At 44.4% G+C, this 14,482-nt stretch overlaps 2 protein-coding genes across 3 annotated transcripts in view; one reads left to right on the top strand and one right to left on the bottom strand.

Annotated features, from left to right (window-relative positions):
* Nucleotides 1–6,486, top strand: part of FXR1 (FMR1 autosomal homolog 1) — a 35,504-nt gene extending 29,018 nt beyond the window's left edge. The window contains exons 13-17 of one of the 2 annotated variants that reach the window (XM_062005904.1): nucleotides 355–558; nucleotides 1,172–1,372; nucleotides 2,135–2,215; nucleotides 4,525–4,616; nucleotides 5,468–6,486. In XM_062005904.1, coding sequence (XP_061861888.1) covers nucleotides 355–558; nucleotides 1,172–1,372; nucleotides 2,135–2,215; nucleotides 4,525–4,616; nucleotides 5,468–5,638 — 749 coding nt within the window. In that variant the 3' untranslated portion in view covers nucleotides 5,639–6,486. The remainder of the gene's footprint in view (nucleotides 1–354; nucleotides 559–1,171; nucleotides 1,373–2,134; nucleotides 2,216–4,524; nucleotides 4,617–5,467) is intronic. The other variant, XM_062005905.1, reaches the window with a different exon arrangement.
* Nucleotides 6,487–8,328: 1,842 nt separating this feature from the next.
* Nucleotides 8,329–11,047, bottom strand: DNAJC19 (DnaJ heat shock protein family (Hsp40) member C19). The gene is made up of 6 exons (XM_062005746.1): nucleotides 10,953–11,047; nucleotides 10,548–10,599; nucleotides 10,192–10,265; nucleotides 9,751–9,827; nucleotides 8,762–8,832; nucleotides 8,329–8,459 (listed from the first exon to the last, which is right to left on the bottom strand). The coding sequence occupies exons 1-6, from the start codon at nucleotides 10,953–10,955 to the stop codon at nucleotides 8,389–8,391; spliced, it is 348 nt and encodes a 115-aa protein (XP_061861730.1). The 5' UTR covers nucleotides 10,956–11,047; the 3' UTR covers nucleotides 8,329–8,388.
* Nucleotides 11,048–14,482: the final 3,435 nt, after the last annotated feature.

The raw sequence follows: 14,482 nt of genomic DNA, 5'->3' as shown, positions 1-14,482 counted from the left end.
TGCTGTTTAATCCCTCATCTGCCCATCTTCATAAATTACAGTTCTAGTAATCTTTAAGCCCCGATTTCTCACGTTATTCCAAACAAACTTGGGTTGAGACTCATAGGAATGTAGGAAACTTATGCTCAATCTGTATTTTATATGTGTATGTGTTTTTAGATAGGTGTGTATATATAATACAAAATTATATCTACATTTATATACGTTTATAGATATGTATGAATTCATTTAGTTTTTCTGTTTGTATATATATAACCAGCAGTGCTGGTTGGAAGACTTGTATGAAAATCTCAAACCAGAATATGACCCTGATTTTCATATTCATTTCCCATTTTCCTTCTCCTCTTATACAAGGTACAAATTCTGAGATCTCTAACCCCTCTGAAACAGAATCTGAGAGGAAGGATGAACTTAGTGACTGGTCCTTGGCAGGAGAAGATGACAGAGAAAGCAGACATCAACGTGACAATAGGCGACGTCCTGGAGGGCGAGGACGTAGCATGTCTGGAGGTCGTGGGCGCGGTGGACCTCGTGGTGGCAAGTCATCCATTAGCTCTGGTACTGTGTTTCAAACCTGTTTGGGATTTAACTTTTGTTCCTGGCAGTTACCTCACTATTTTAAAGGAGTCTGGTTTTACATTATAGGCTTCATACACCAGGATTTCGGTAGAGTTGTATGACAGCTTCTTGTCATGTGCTGTGTTAGGTTTCTGTTCATTCATCTTCTGCTCACAATGATCTTCATTTCCTTCCTCTGCTACACACACATCATACTGATAGTGAAGTTTATAAGTCTTTGACATGTTGCCTTCTGAGTTAGCATTGTTTACATACAGAATGAGAGGAAAAAAACCCATAGAATGGAAGTTACCGTGTGGCACTATGAAAGTGTCGCCTGAGTATGCCTGCTGCTGTGAGGTGAAAGATAGATTTTACACAGCAGTTTTGAGTAGAAGTTACGTAAAGGTTACCTTGGAGAAACCTCTGTGGTGAGGTACTCTGAGGCACTGCAACAGGCACTCAGGTGGTGTGCCGTTGGCTTGGGATCGGAGGAACCAGTGTGAAATCATCAGCACTGGGGCTCTGCATACTGTGCCTTTTCCCAAGTCAGCCTGGGAATTAAATTATATACAAGTACAGTGTCTTAGATGGATACTTTTTGTTTGTTTAGTGCTGAAGGACCCAGACAGCAACCCTTACAGCTTGCTGGATAACACCGAGTCGGATCAGACCGTGGACACGGACGCCAGCGAGTCTCATCACAGCAGTAACCGCCGCAGGAGGTCACGCCGGCGAAGGACCGACGAAGATGCCGTTCTTATGGATGGAATGACAGAGTCTGATACAGCCTCTGTTAATGAGAATGGTTTAGGTATGTAAACAGTTGGATAATAGTCCCAGAGCAAGCAGAGAAAAAAAATATGTTGTCCATGTAAGTGTAGTAGAACACTTGTTCATTTTTGTTAGTGACGACTCGTTGTTCTGTTAAAGGTTACTGTCTGATTAAAGAAAGATGTTCTCCATGGCTCTGCCATGAAATCTCCTGTTTACTGAGCTCCACTAGTATTTTCATGTGCCTCTTTTGTAAAAACTCCAACAGAGACACCAAGGACTAACTTGTTTCCCATTAGTACTGCTGTTTTCATAGAGATGGTGCTGTTGTATCAGCCTGATGTTTTTTGTCCTTGGCAACCTCAGCGTCAGGGTAGGACGGCTACTGACGTAGCTGGTAATTTGTCTCTACCCAGCTTCTGCTCAAGTACTTGCCCTCAGTAAAATCTCTTGATACTCACTGGGACAAGAATGATAATCTGTCACTTATTAATGTAGAAGAAATCTTCTTTTGTGGGTTACGTGGCTACAATTTGACATACGGTTCCTTATTTAATAAATGAAATCTGAGGTCATTAAGCATATGCCTAAATGTTTTAATGAGCCAAGAGCAAGAAAGTAAAACCCAGCTTTTGCATTACTGTGTATGCTTTCGGTATAAAATTGTTTCTCTTTCAGCCTGTCTTATTTAGCCTGTCTCTTTAACAGAAGCAATTTTAAGTGCCCTATGCTGAAGCTGCTGAAGAATTTATTTATTCCTTTTATCACCAGAAGTAGTTCATGGTAAACTTTGCAATTGCAGATGATAGTGACAAAAAACCCCAGCGACGCAATCGTAGCCGCAGGCGTCGCTTCAGGGGTCAGGCAGAAGATAGACAGCCAGGTAATTGGAGTGGAGCTGTGGGTAATCTCAGGTCAAAAGCATGAGAGAATGTTGTGTCTGCTGTTTTACTCAGAGCTGCATAATACAAAAAGGTTACTCAATAACTAATAAGACTACTAGATAAGACAAAAGATGTTTCCTCTCCTAGGAGGAGAACTCACCAAAGTTCTTAATCTGCCTAATGAAACTAATTCATCATGTCTAACTTCTTGCTTGGACATACGAGTTGCGCTTCCGATGCGGCCGCGGCTGACGCAGCAGCCGGGGTGTTGCGCTGTTGGGCGCGGGGGCATGGGACCAGGTGCGGGTAGCTGCGCTCTCAGCCCCGCTGTCCCCGTAAGTCACCCACAGGTGGAGGGCGGGAAGGAGGAGCAGTTGAAATGAGATTGCATGTCTTCAGTTGTTTTTGTTGTTGTGGCTTGTTGCATTTCTTTTGTGTGTACTAACACTGGAAATGTTAAAGGTGAACTAGTTAATTTTCACTGTGTCCTGTTTAGAAAACGCTTTTTACTGCACAGTGCAAGGTGGTAACAGAAGGTCTTCTAGTTTCACAACTCCTGCCCTACTTGTCTTCCTCATATCTGTGGTGCTCATACATTTGATTAAGAACAACAAAAAGTGGTTGCATTGCACTAACTAAAACTATGGGGAAGAAAAAAACAACCCAAACATCTCACCCCCTGAAAATACCCAAGCCAAAGTAACTCGTTACTACTCAACTGTTGTTTTGTAACACTGAGAGGAGCTTATAAAAGGGACAGAAAAAGTAAAAATGGATTTCAGCTTGTACTTGTAAGAAACTAATTTCAGTCAGCAAAATAGAGATGTTAGCCATCTCTACAAAAGCTGTGGTACTTCTTTTTTAAATCTAAGGAGTCCAAGAACAAAATGGAATTTCCCAAACAGATTTTGTTCTTTTTTTTGCACTGTTGATGTCTTCTGTTCGAGATAGAATATTCAGTTTGCTTAATAAATATTTTCAAATACAACAGTAGGAGCACTGGTAGTCAGTTACACTGTCTCTGTGAAAAATGCTCTAGTAAATTAATCTCTTCCTAAATACTTAGTGAAAATAAGATAGAAGGAACTACCCCCCAACCCAAATGCCACCAATGTTCTTCAGTCCTTTAGTTGTATTGATTGATGTACATTGCTGTACGTTTTGGGTTCCTACTATTTATATGAATGTTCAGAATTGATGTCTTACACTGTGTGTTTAAAACATGCTTCAGCTTTACATTAGAGAAGCTGTGTACAGAAACCCATTTTAAAGAACTGTTTCTCCTTGTGCAGAAACTCACTTGGCCTTGACAGTAATGCAAGGACACGGGTGTAAGAAGTCAGTTACCATAACACCAAATTCTTGTGTTGTATGTCCTGTTCCAATTCAGGTTTCATCCACAACCATTCCTAAATCTGGAAAAGTAGTTCACCTGAATGCATGATATACTAAATGTAACGGATTGTACTGTTCCATGGGTAATGCTTGCCAGCTCTACCGTGCTTTAGCTCACCAAAGATACGAGTGTCTGTTCAAATTTGTAGTACTATGTATTCTAAAGATAGAATTGACTCTCGGTTGGTGTGGTTACAAGAGGGCGGGATAAGACAGACCCAGGCTACAAGAACATGTGCTGAGGTGGTAAGAAGAAAAGAGGTCAGAACCCCCCTGGCCAGCATCCAGTAAGTGTGGCCGTAGCAGTGCCCAGGTGGCCGTCTCCCAGCAGTGGCCGTGCCACGGCAGTGCCCGTGCGTGCCCCCGCAGCTCGCCCGCCCCAGCCCGAGCTAACTGAGTGGATTGCATCCTGAGTGCCAGGAGGAGGGCGAGCTCTCTGGCCAGATGCTGCAGGAAGTAACAGATTTGAATGCTGCTTTATCGTAAGTGATCCCACACTCTGAACCTCCCCCTGTTCTTTGCCCTGTTGCAACTTGCCTTCGTTTTATTAGTGTGAAATTCTTTACTACTCCAGACAGAAAAGGCCCAGTGGCAGAGATAGTCTGTGGTTTAAAGTGCCTGCAGTGTGATCTCTTCAAACCCAGTACAGAAAGCCCTTATTTTTTTTTTTTTTTAAATTACTGTTGGACCAAAATGGCTATTTAACTTGAAGATCACCACACTACCACAGATTTTAGTGAAAATTTTATTTACCAGGCAGAAATTGCTCCTTGCCCTGTAGTTGATACCTGTAAGAGTGAAGGCCTTTTGTCAGCTGGCCCAATTAGAGCGTAACTTGTAGAGAAAAGACATAAGAAGCATGATGCTAAATTAGACTTCTGTGAGCATCACTGTCATTTTTTTCCTTGAACAGTAACAGTAGCTGATTATATCTCACGAGCTGAATCTCAAAGTAGACAGAGAAACCCTCCAAAGGAGACGCTAGCCAAAACCAAGAAAGAAACGGTAAGAAGTTTTGCTGCTTTTTCTTATCTTTCCTTTTTTTTTCCCTTCCCTTGCAGCAGCACAGTAAAGGACTGCTTCAAGTAGATGTCCCTCACGTGACTGCAGATGTATTTGATTTGAGGGGAAAAATGGTTAAAAGCAAAAGGGCCCAGAGTAAACAGAACTGGCATTGAGTGAGAGGCAGTCACTGCAAACTGGAGCGAGCAGTGTAATGCTCCAATTAAGTCTTTAGGGATTTTAAACTATTGCACTCACTAATGTAGCATTACAGAAAGAAATATGGAAGTTAGCCCTGGATGAGCCTTGGGAAGAAGCCCTTACAGCTCTTAATACAGAGAGAGCGCTCAGTAGCGTAATCAGTGACTTGTACTATTTTAGAACGCAGCCATGTTACAAGGTTGTAGGTTTGCAGTCTGCTCTCCTTAAAGGCTCACAGTGGCATTACAGATCATAAATAACATCCAGAACTGAATAAGGCACAGTTCCTTTACTTCTACAGTCACATCGAGCTTACTGTCCTGAGTTCAGTAAAGTCAGAAAGATCCATGGCTGTATGATAAACAAAACTTTGCAAGGAGTGCCAGACTTTTAAGTTCCATTTTCCTAAGCCAATGAAAAAGTTAAGTTGTGCAGTAAAAGGTGCTGGGAGTGCAGGGACGGATGGTGCTGCTGGGGGGGTACCCGAGCACCTCCCTCCCAGGAGTCCTGTGCAGGAGGAGGGAGGGAAGAGGCTGTGTCAGGACAGCAGCTCGGATGGGTGGGAGCTGTCTTGCTGCGTGCGCTGGGCGGAAGTTCAGATTCAACTGCCACCTTCTCAGGATTTTTAACTGTCAAGGTTTTGTCTCTGTCAGGCAAAAGAGGCGATTGATGAGAACAGCCCTTCCGAAAAGGCAGTGAATGGTCCTGCCACAGCTGCTGGGGATGAGCCTTCCAAGCTACAGCACACTCCTGATGAGAAGAAAGTCACCGTTCAGGAAGATGGGAATAACCAGGAAGAAGCAGTGCTGAACGGTGTTTCATAAACTGCAGTCCCCAGTTTACAGTTCTCTTACATTACATTTAAAATAGTGCTTGTATAAGCTTGCCAAAGATAGAATATGGATCGCCAGTCTTGACACCGCACTTTCAGTTCCTCCATTTTGGAATACAGAAAGGGGAGGGATCCTGAAGAAATCATATGTTAAACATACTTTGACACCTACTGTGTTATAAATATATCATCAGATGTGCCTTGAGATAGTATATGTAACATTTAAATAAACAAAATTGCTGGCTATAGGAAATGTTATTTTGTTTTCAAAATATGGCAAAGATGTGAGGGGGATCCCTAACATAATACTCTTTATGAAAGCATTAGCTGCTTTTGTTACATTTTTAATAATATGCAACCACTTCTTCACTTGAGGAATACTAGAAAGAAATGCAGTCTAAAATATTTTGCACTGAAATGTAATTTCTCCATTAGTTTAGTCTGGAAACTGGTCTGTTTTAATACATGTTTTTTAAATGCTGTATGTAGAGGAAAAATCTGCAGACCACTGGAATACATTTGTTAAATTCTCATAATCTGCAGGGATACTGGGTGACATTGGCAGTGACTGTTCCACATTGAGGCTTTGTTTGGTTTATTTATTAAACTGTACAGTATTTAAAAATCAAACATAGCTTTAGTTAACACTAAGCTGAATTAGTCATGTCCATTAAGACATAACCTGAACTACTGAAGAGATCAATTTCCAGAAGGTTTATTCTGTATAAACTACATATGTTAGTCCTTAGTAGAGTATTTTTATTTTTGTTTTGGTTGTTTGATGTGCAATATGTTTTTTTTGTATGCTGGTAGTAAAAGAAAATAAACTTTGATCTTCCATCTGTTGACTGTTTCTATCAGAAATTTAAATTACTATTGGCTTTGAGGTTTTCAAGCTGTTAACACTAACAATTGGAACTTGCTTTTGAGGCAGCTTGAACCTTTAACTCTTTCTGAAGAGTTTTCCAACATGCTTATCTTCCATTCTTAAAGGCGACGTAAAACATCAGTCCAGTCTAAAACCAGACTTTGTATCTTGGAAAAGCACGTGACCTGACTAACATATATAGGAATTAATGCAGATGTTGCTTTTGCTTGGGTGATCAGAAGTGTGACACACACCTTTTCAGGCACATGAGCAAGAGCAATGAAGCAGAAACTATAGATATGGAAAAACACCTGGGCAGCAAGGAGATGGTGTAGGAAGTCGGAGAGAATGGGCAGTACTGAGCTGGACTGACTTGAGAGAAAAATCCTGGCCTAGCTGATTTTGTCAGAAGGGAGGGAGGACAAAATGAAGTGCTTTGAGCCCCTTGTGTCCCCAGCTACTGTACCCCTTGCAGCTGCACCCAAGGATCTCGGGGTATGTATTTTGTTCAAGGAGAGCTGCAGCTTTTAATATGACTCAAGTGTTGACACTTGCTGAGGATGCTCCCTCCTGGAGAACATGCACAGTTAAACACTAAAGTGTTTAACATGTGCACCAGCCTCTCAGCTGCTCAGGCAGCCACAAGAGGGAAGAAAACTTTAAAAATGGGGAAGAAAAAAAGGGGATCTCTGTTTAAAAGTGTTATGTGGCAGGTATGGCTTGAAATGTGATGGCCCTGGGACAGCTGCCTCGCACTTTTCCAGCTGTTTAAATGCTGTAGTACAGCAAAGGTTTCCTTTTCTCTTTTGTCTCCTAAATGTTTTCTGTATCACTAATTTTTCCTCTTGAAGGCCTAACCCTTCCTTCATGGGCTGGGGCTTGGTACAACTGCAGGGAGTCTGCAGGGCTGTGACACTGCTCCTGGCCACGCTCTGAGGCACACACGGAGGCTGTGGCCCTGCTCCCAGCCATGCTCCATGTGCTCCGGCAGCACTCCTGGCCCTACCCTGAGGCAGAGGCGTGTTCTGGGAAAGGAAAGTGCTGAAATCCATTGGCTTTCGGAACAGGTGGGTGTTACCCATTATATACACTGTACAGCAGCTGAACCACAGTTGCAGCAAGCCTGGTGTGATCCTTGGAGCAGGACAGAGCTCTGGCCCCAGCTCAGGGACCTTCAGTGGTCTGTGCAGAGAGCTGCTGCTTCCTAATGAAATGCAGCCCTTCCCATGTGAATTCTCCAGTTGTAGTGTAGGATGATGTGTAAAACTACAGTACCTAGATTAAAAAATTGGAATTTATTAAACACTATAAAATCCATTAGAAAACGAGTTGCCAAAACACCTGGGCCATTCCAGGTCCATTGGTAACACTTAGCAAGCCCAACCAACCTTGTTTTTCACAAGGCAAAGACAAGCCAGTGCACTCTTTCCTGTATTTTATTTCTTCAGTCAGAGACATCCCCACATCTGTTCCAGTCCTTCCCCTCAAATCCTCTTTCCACCCCCTTCCCCACCAACTTTGGCATATGAAAGCACAGCAGCAGGAACTTTTAAACACGGCAGTGGAGCAAATTAGGTTAACGGTGTGTGAGACTGCCTGGATCTGGTAACATGCACGGGCCAGACCAAGGTACTACTCTTCTACATTGAAAATACTTGAGTGGCAGATTTTGCTGCTTTCTAAAGAACAGCAATGAAAAAAACTGGAAGCCGCGCACCCACACACATTTCCCCAAAACGTGACTGAGCGGGGAGGGAAGTACCTTCCTGGATTTGTACTTCCAGCTTCACTTAAGTTAAAGACTGACACTAGAATTTCTCTGAAGTCATTTATCAAAAATAATTATTTGCATGGACAAATCCTGATTTTCTCTCTCATTTTTTAGCTTGGTCTTCCAGTAAATCTTTAGCTTCATTGATTTTGGCTGCTACATATGGAGAACCACCTGGAAGAAAGATAACCTCAGGTCACATCAGGTAAAAAATGTCCTTGCTTGCAGTCTTGTTTATGCCCCAGCACGTGGGGAAAAGGAAGAGTATGGCGTGAAAGGTGACCTGATGAAACTGCTTGCTTTAGAAAGCCAACCCCACACTGTAACACCGTAAGGACTAAGGCACCCTAATATTTGTTTTCAGTCACTGAGGGGTTTTTAATAGTTGAGGTAACCATGTGTCAGTCACTTCTTCCCTCCACAGTTCTATTCCTCCATGTTAAACATGTATTAATCAACCAATGTGATTTACTTACCTTTATCTGGGTGATTCAGAAGCATGATCCTTCTGTGTGCTTCTCTAATTTTACTTCTGTTGGCTGTAGGGCTTTAAAAGAAAGAAAAGCTGACTTAGGGGAACCTTGTAAAATCTTGACAGGGATCTTAAAAAGATGTCCTAGAACAAGCACTCTATCTCATCCATAAACCACTTGGCTTACATCCTCATTTTTCTTTTCCTATTACTGCCGTGTAGCGTGTCAGTCCTGGAGAGGGTTTCTAAGGTTTTCCCAAACCGCTGCCTGCTGCAGCAGACATGGGATAGCTGCCTAATGCAGTGGTTCACATGGTTGAAAAGAACTTACGTTGGAACATTTTTATTGGGCAATGTCCTGAAGGCTGGAGAGAAAAAAAATTGCTCATATTTTTTAAAAAACCCACAAAACAACCAACAGTTTGTCTACAAAATTCACAGCTGGAAGTTGCCTTCAAACAGAAATGGTTCTTAATCTGTATCTTACAGATAAATTTGTCTATTTTGTCTTAGGTCTGTTAAAGTTTTGGCAGGGATAGCTATTGTATTCACACCTGGGACCTAGAACTGGTGAATTTACCCCACATGGTTTGCAGCGCCTCCACACTGCATCTGTCTGAACATCACTGCCAGTGACAGGAACCAGAGCCAAACAGCACAACCATGTTCCCCAGGCTTGGAAAACCCCAGAGCCTCCTGAAAATGACCTATTTCCCTGGACCTGTACATGGCTTTTGAATGTGCTAGGGATTTGCAGATGTTACGGAAGTCCAGCTAGAATTACCTTCAAGCAAGCTAATGTGCAGCAAAGGATCCCAAGTAAGTACAGAAAATCCTGAAAGGCCACTTAAGTGTTTCCTGACTTGGCAGTGACATTCCCAGGGAAAGCAGGCATGGAACAGTTTTAAGCACTGAGGGTTATGTCTCTTTCAAACCAGGCCACCAACTAGATGACACCACAGTCTCCTCTTTAATTTCTACATTTCCCTTTACCTCACTCCTAGTATTAAAGCTGCTTCTCGTTTAGTCATTTTGGGTTCAAATCCACCTCTGTAATAACCACTGAAGGCCTGAAAGAGAAAACACGTTAGTTTAAGAACCACTACTTTTTAACCTTATCAAATGAGTTATAAAATAACTCATTTTTGCTTTAATAGCTGCTGAGCTTTTAGTCTGTAAGAATGTTGCAGAGCTTCATTTGCACTTGTAGTAAGAAGTTCAGTTGGAGTATTGTTATTTAAATGAATACTTAAAGCTGCCAAAACAAGTTCTCTATTATCAACCACCACCTGAATCACTGACATGAATTCTGTTGTTACTGACATTGTATTTACTATTGGAAGAAAATACAGCAATACTACACACAGACAGTAGTCCATAGTTATTTCACCAAGTAAACTTTGAAGTGAAAAACCGCTACTGTTAACAACTTACAGGTTTTGGTAGATTCTGAAGTGCTTGTTTTACTTGAGGCTCCATTTGTTTCATAGCTTTTACTGCATAGCGACCTGAAAGGTACCAGTGTTGAACAAGGCTAAGTATAGCTTCATAAAGGTTTAGTAATTCAGTGCAAGTGGTAAGTTGTGGGTTAGAATGTAGAATAAACTTTTTGGGGTCATAAAAAAAACTAAGAACTTTAATTTTTTTGTTTAATTACAACCAGGTTACTCAGTAAAGGCCTACCACACATGTCCTACGTCAACTATTAAGCTACCTTAGAATTGATCAGTACTGAAGCCAGGCATGACAAGTACAACTGGGTGTTCAGTATCCTCCCATCAGCTACAAACCTGCAAATCCCGCTGCTGCTATGGTCAGCCCGACTGCCACCATTGTACTGGCCTGCACGGGGAGACATAAAGTATTTGTTTACCACAGGAAAAGCAAAAAAAAGCCCACGCGGCGATCCGTACAGTGCAACGGCACTTTGGGAAGGGCGATCTAACGCCACTGACTGAGTCTCCGCCGCTCTCACAGCGGCGCTGGGGCCAGGCGGGAACATCTCACTGCGGGGCACGGGGCAGGCCCGGCGGCCCCGGAGGGAGCCACCGGCCCCGTGCGGGAGCTGCGCCCTCCCCGCGGGGCTCCGGGCCCCTCGGCACCACGGTCGCGACAAGGGCGAGCCGCGCTCCTCGGCCCGGGGAAGGGCTCGGCGGCTCCCGGCTCCTCCGGGCACAGGGCCCGCCCGCACTCACCATGGCCGCTCCGGCCCGGCCCCGCGCACTGGCGACCGCCGGGACGAGCAGAGGAAGGGCCCCGGCTCGCCGTACGGCACCCGGCCCCGGCCGCAAAGCCACCGCCAGCTGTCGTAAAGCGGCGCGGGGCGGAGAGGGACCTGCGGGCGCCGCCCCGGGACGGGAGGCGGGACGGGACGGGACAGGGGCAGAGCCCGGCGAGGCGGGACGGGGACAGGGGCAGAGCCCGGCGGGACGGGACGGGACAGGGATAGAGCCCGGCGGCGCGGGAGGGGGCGGGACGGGACGGGACAGGGACAGAGCCCGGCGGGGCGGCAGCCGCTGCCCGCGGCGGAAGGGAGCAGCGGGGCGGGCGCAGGCGTCAGCGACCTTTCCCTGAGGAAAGCGCGTGTCCTCAGCGCGGCCCGGGGTGCCCTGGAGAGCCGCAGTCCCACGCAGGGCCCAGCACGGAGGGCACGGGCGGGTGGCAGTGCCGGGGTCGGTGCGGAGCTGGGCGGGCTGCCCATGGCTTAGGCAGTATTTGCTGCAAGAGCACAGTGCTGTGGCGTTGTGTTATGACAAGGGCTGTTACAGAGCTTATTCTTGTTATAAATGAGCGATTTCGTTCCTGATCGACCCTATCTCACGCACCAGATCTGTTAGATGTCCTTCCATCCCATTAATCGTATTTTTCTAGTCTTTTATTCTCCTGATTTGCTCCCTTTCTCCGACTGTCTCATTTTTCTTGCCTCCTCCTTTCTGTCCCAGGTGCCTGACCCAGTGGTGAGTGTTTTGGGGCCGGCAGAGCCTCCCCGCTGTGCCATCAGCAAGAGGTTGCGCTGCTCAGGCGGCTGTGGAGAGGCACCGGCTGGAGCTGGTTTCAGGGGGACATGCTCAGTTATTTGATGACTGAAGATTACGAGGAAATGAGAGAGGATTACAGGCCTGGCACTTAATAACTGCTAATAATAGTGCTGTATACAGAATAGCAACAGTCGAGTGTCCACCTGTCTGTCTGTAGTTCTAGTCTGAAGGCACCAGTTTTGGAAATGTTCAGTTTTGGCAGTGAGCTACTGGAGGTGTTAATCAACTGTCAGCTGAATGGCCACGAGGGCACATTGCTGGCTCATATTTAGCTTATTATCAATCAGGACTCCCAGGTCTCTCTCTGCGGAGCTGCTCTCCAGCAGGTCAATCCCCAGCCTGTACTGGTGTGTGGGGTTGTTCTTTCCCAGGTGCAGGACTCTACACTTGTCCTTGTTGAACCTCATGAGGTTCCTCTCTGCCCAACTCTCAAGCCAGTCGAGATCCCACTAAATGGCAGCACAGCCTCTGGGGAATCAGCCAGTCCTCCCAGTTTGGTGTCATCAGTGAACTTGCTGAGGGTACACTCTGTCCCTTCATCCAGGTCATTGAAGATGTTGAACAAGACTGGCCCCAGAACCAATCCCTGTGGAACTCCACTGGCCACAGGCCTCCAACTCGACTCTGTGCCATTGATCACCACCCTCTGGGCTCTGTCATTCAGCCAGCTCTCGATCCACCTCACTGTCCACTCATCCAATCCACATTGCCTGAGCTTTCTGATGAGGATGTTGTGGGAGACAGTGTCAGAAGCCTTGCTAAAGTCAAGGTAGATGACATCCACTGCTCTCCCCTCATCTAGCCAGCCGGTTATGCCCTCATAGAAGGATATCAGGTTAGTCAAACAGGATTTCCCCTTGGTGAATCCAAGTTGACTCCCCGTGATATCATAAACATGAAGTTTAGGTAGAGTATTTTGTTGGGTTTTTTTCTACAAACATCTTTCCTGCTTTTTGCCCTCACTCCACCTTCTTTAGCTACCTCAGTCTGCCAGTTATACATTTCACGTCTCTTTCCTTTTTCATTTGTCCTTTTTGAGATTCTGCTGTCTTTGTTCTCATCTGTAGCAGAATACAATGCTGCACTCTCTTACCTGTAGCTAAATTAGCTTGGTGTATGTAGCATCACTTTGTCATTAAATTGATAATTACAAGAACATAGTGTGGATGACGCTAATTATAAACTGAGATTCTCTTACTTGGTGAGAATGATTGTGGATTATTTAATCAAAGCAAGATTACACTGTAATTGGACTCCAGGTATGAAACGTGTATGTGTGTGTGTGTGTGTGTGTGTGTGTGTGTGGCAAGTGGCATATCTGTGTTTGTGACAATACCAAGAAAATCCATCGGACTTGCCTCCCTAGCTCAGTTCAAAAACAGATAAGATTGTTGGAAAGTGAGAGAAGGGCAAGGTTTGTAAATGTTACTAAATTAGTCATGCAGTTCCCTGAAGCTGAACTAAGGAATGCAAAATCTAGATGTGAATATGTTATCTCTCAATAATTTGTAAAGTCAAGGTTGATACTTATCTTTTACCTGCATTATCCTGAGTTATCTGAGGAGAAAGCAGTGAGATAATGCTGAAGTGTTTTACAAGGGCTGTTATGTTATTTCTGGTTTTATGTGGATTGTTATTACTCTTGAGTCTGCTTTTGTGAAATTCACATTGTGCTTGGATTGGTGCTAAAACTTGCATGTCTGTGCTTGAAACTCTATTAAGTGTTAGGAAAATAAGCTTGTGGTAGTTAGAGCAAAGAAACTGGAAAGAGTAAAGCCTTTATTCGCAGTGACAATGAACTGTAGTGAGCAATAGTTCTTCAAAATTAAGGTCCTGGTTCTTATCATTCCCCCCATAGAGATTATCACAGGATCAAGGCCTGGATCAGCTGTCAGGTAGGCTCTGGTCCCTTTATATAATGGAGGTTCAGATTTGCAACTAAATCTGCTCCTTTCCTAGCTAAGGATTCCAATTGAAATGTCCACGTTGTCAGCCAGCAAGCAAAATTTGGGCTGAGCAGAGAGCAAGAAGAAGAAAGTGCTCCTTATAAAGAGTGTTTTTATGATAAGAGAGTGGAGGGGTTTTCAGTTTTGTTGGTCATGTTAAGGGTGAAAGTTGAAACTAAAGCACAGATTGGTAATGGAAGCTGTAACAAGCAGTGTTGGGTTTTTATTTTGCTCTTGGTTTGCATGTTACATTGCATTAAAAAGAATCACTAGATTAAGTGGAACCATCAAGAGGAAGGCGGAGATTGCTCCTTTTCCTTAAAGGTGGGTGACTGACTTTGGGAGATGAGACTCAAGACCATAGGCAGAGCAAGAAAGAATGGAAGGAACCACAGTAAGGACCAGGGAGGCTTTTGCTCAAGTGGGGACATAGTTGAAAGGATTAGAGGATGTATGATCAGACCTAGAGGTGGTAAGAAGGAAAACTTCCTAGGGACTATGCAGAGATTGTTTAAACCCAGACAGCCATTGAATTCACTGACACCAAGAATGGACGGTGCTGCCTTCTAGATACATTGTGGACAAGAAATAATTGGTATGTGGCCCTCTTTACTCTTCTAAACGGGATTATGTGATGAAATTTCTGCTGAGAGACTGATGTGTGTGAAGTGGAGGATGTGAATCTGTAGTGTTGTCAGCTTCTTGTTTTGGGGTATGTTGGTTTATCTGGCAGTACCTCTG

Source organism: Colius striatus, chromosome 12 (assembly GCF_028858725.1).
Source record: "Colius striatus isolate bColStr4 chromosome 12, bColStr4.1.hap1, whole genome shotgun sequence".
Classification (NCBI taxonomy): Eukaryota; Metazoa; Chordata; class Aves; order Coliiformes; family Coliidae; genus Colius; species Colius striatus.
This window is presented reverse-complemented; position numbering and strand designations above follow the sequence as displayed.

Coding starts and splice junctions, on each gene's coding strand:
- DNAJC19 (XM_062005746.1), bottom strand. Junction 10,266..10,547: donor AGCAGCAGCGGGATTTGCAG/GTTTGTAGCTGA, acceptor GGTACCTTTCAG/GTCGCTATGCAGTAAAAGCT. Junction 8,833..9,750: donor GCTTTAATACTAGGAGTGAG/GTAAAGGGAAAT, acceptor TTTCTTTTAAAG/CCCTACAGCCAACAGAAGTA.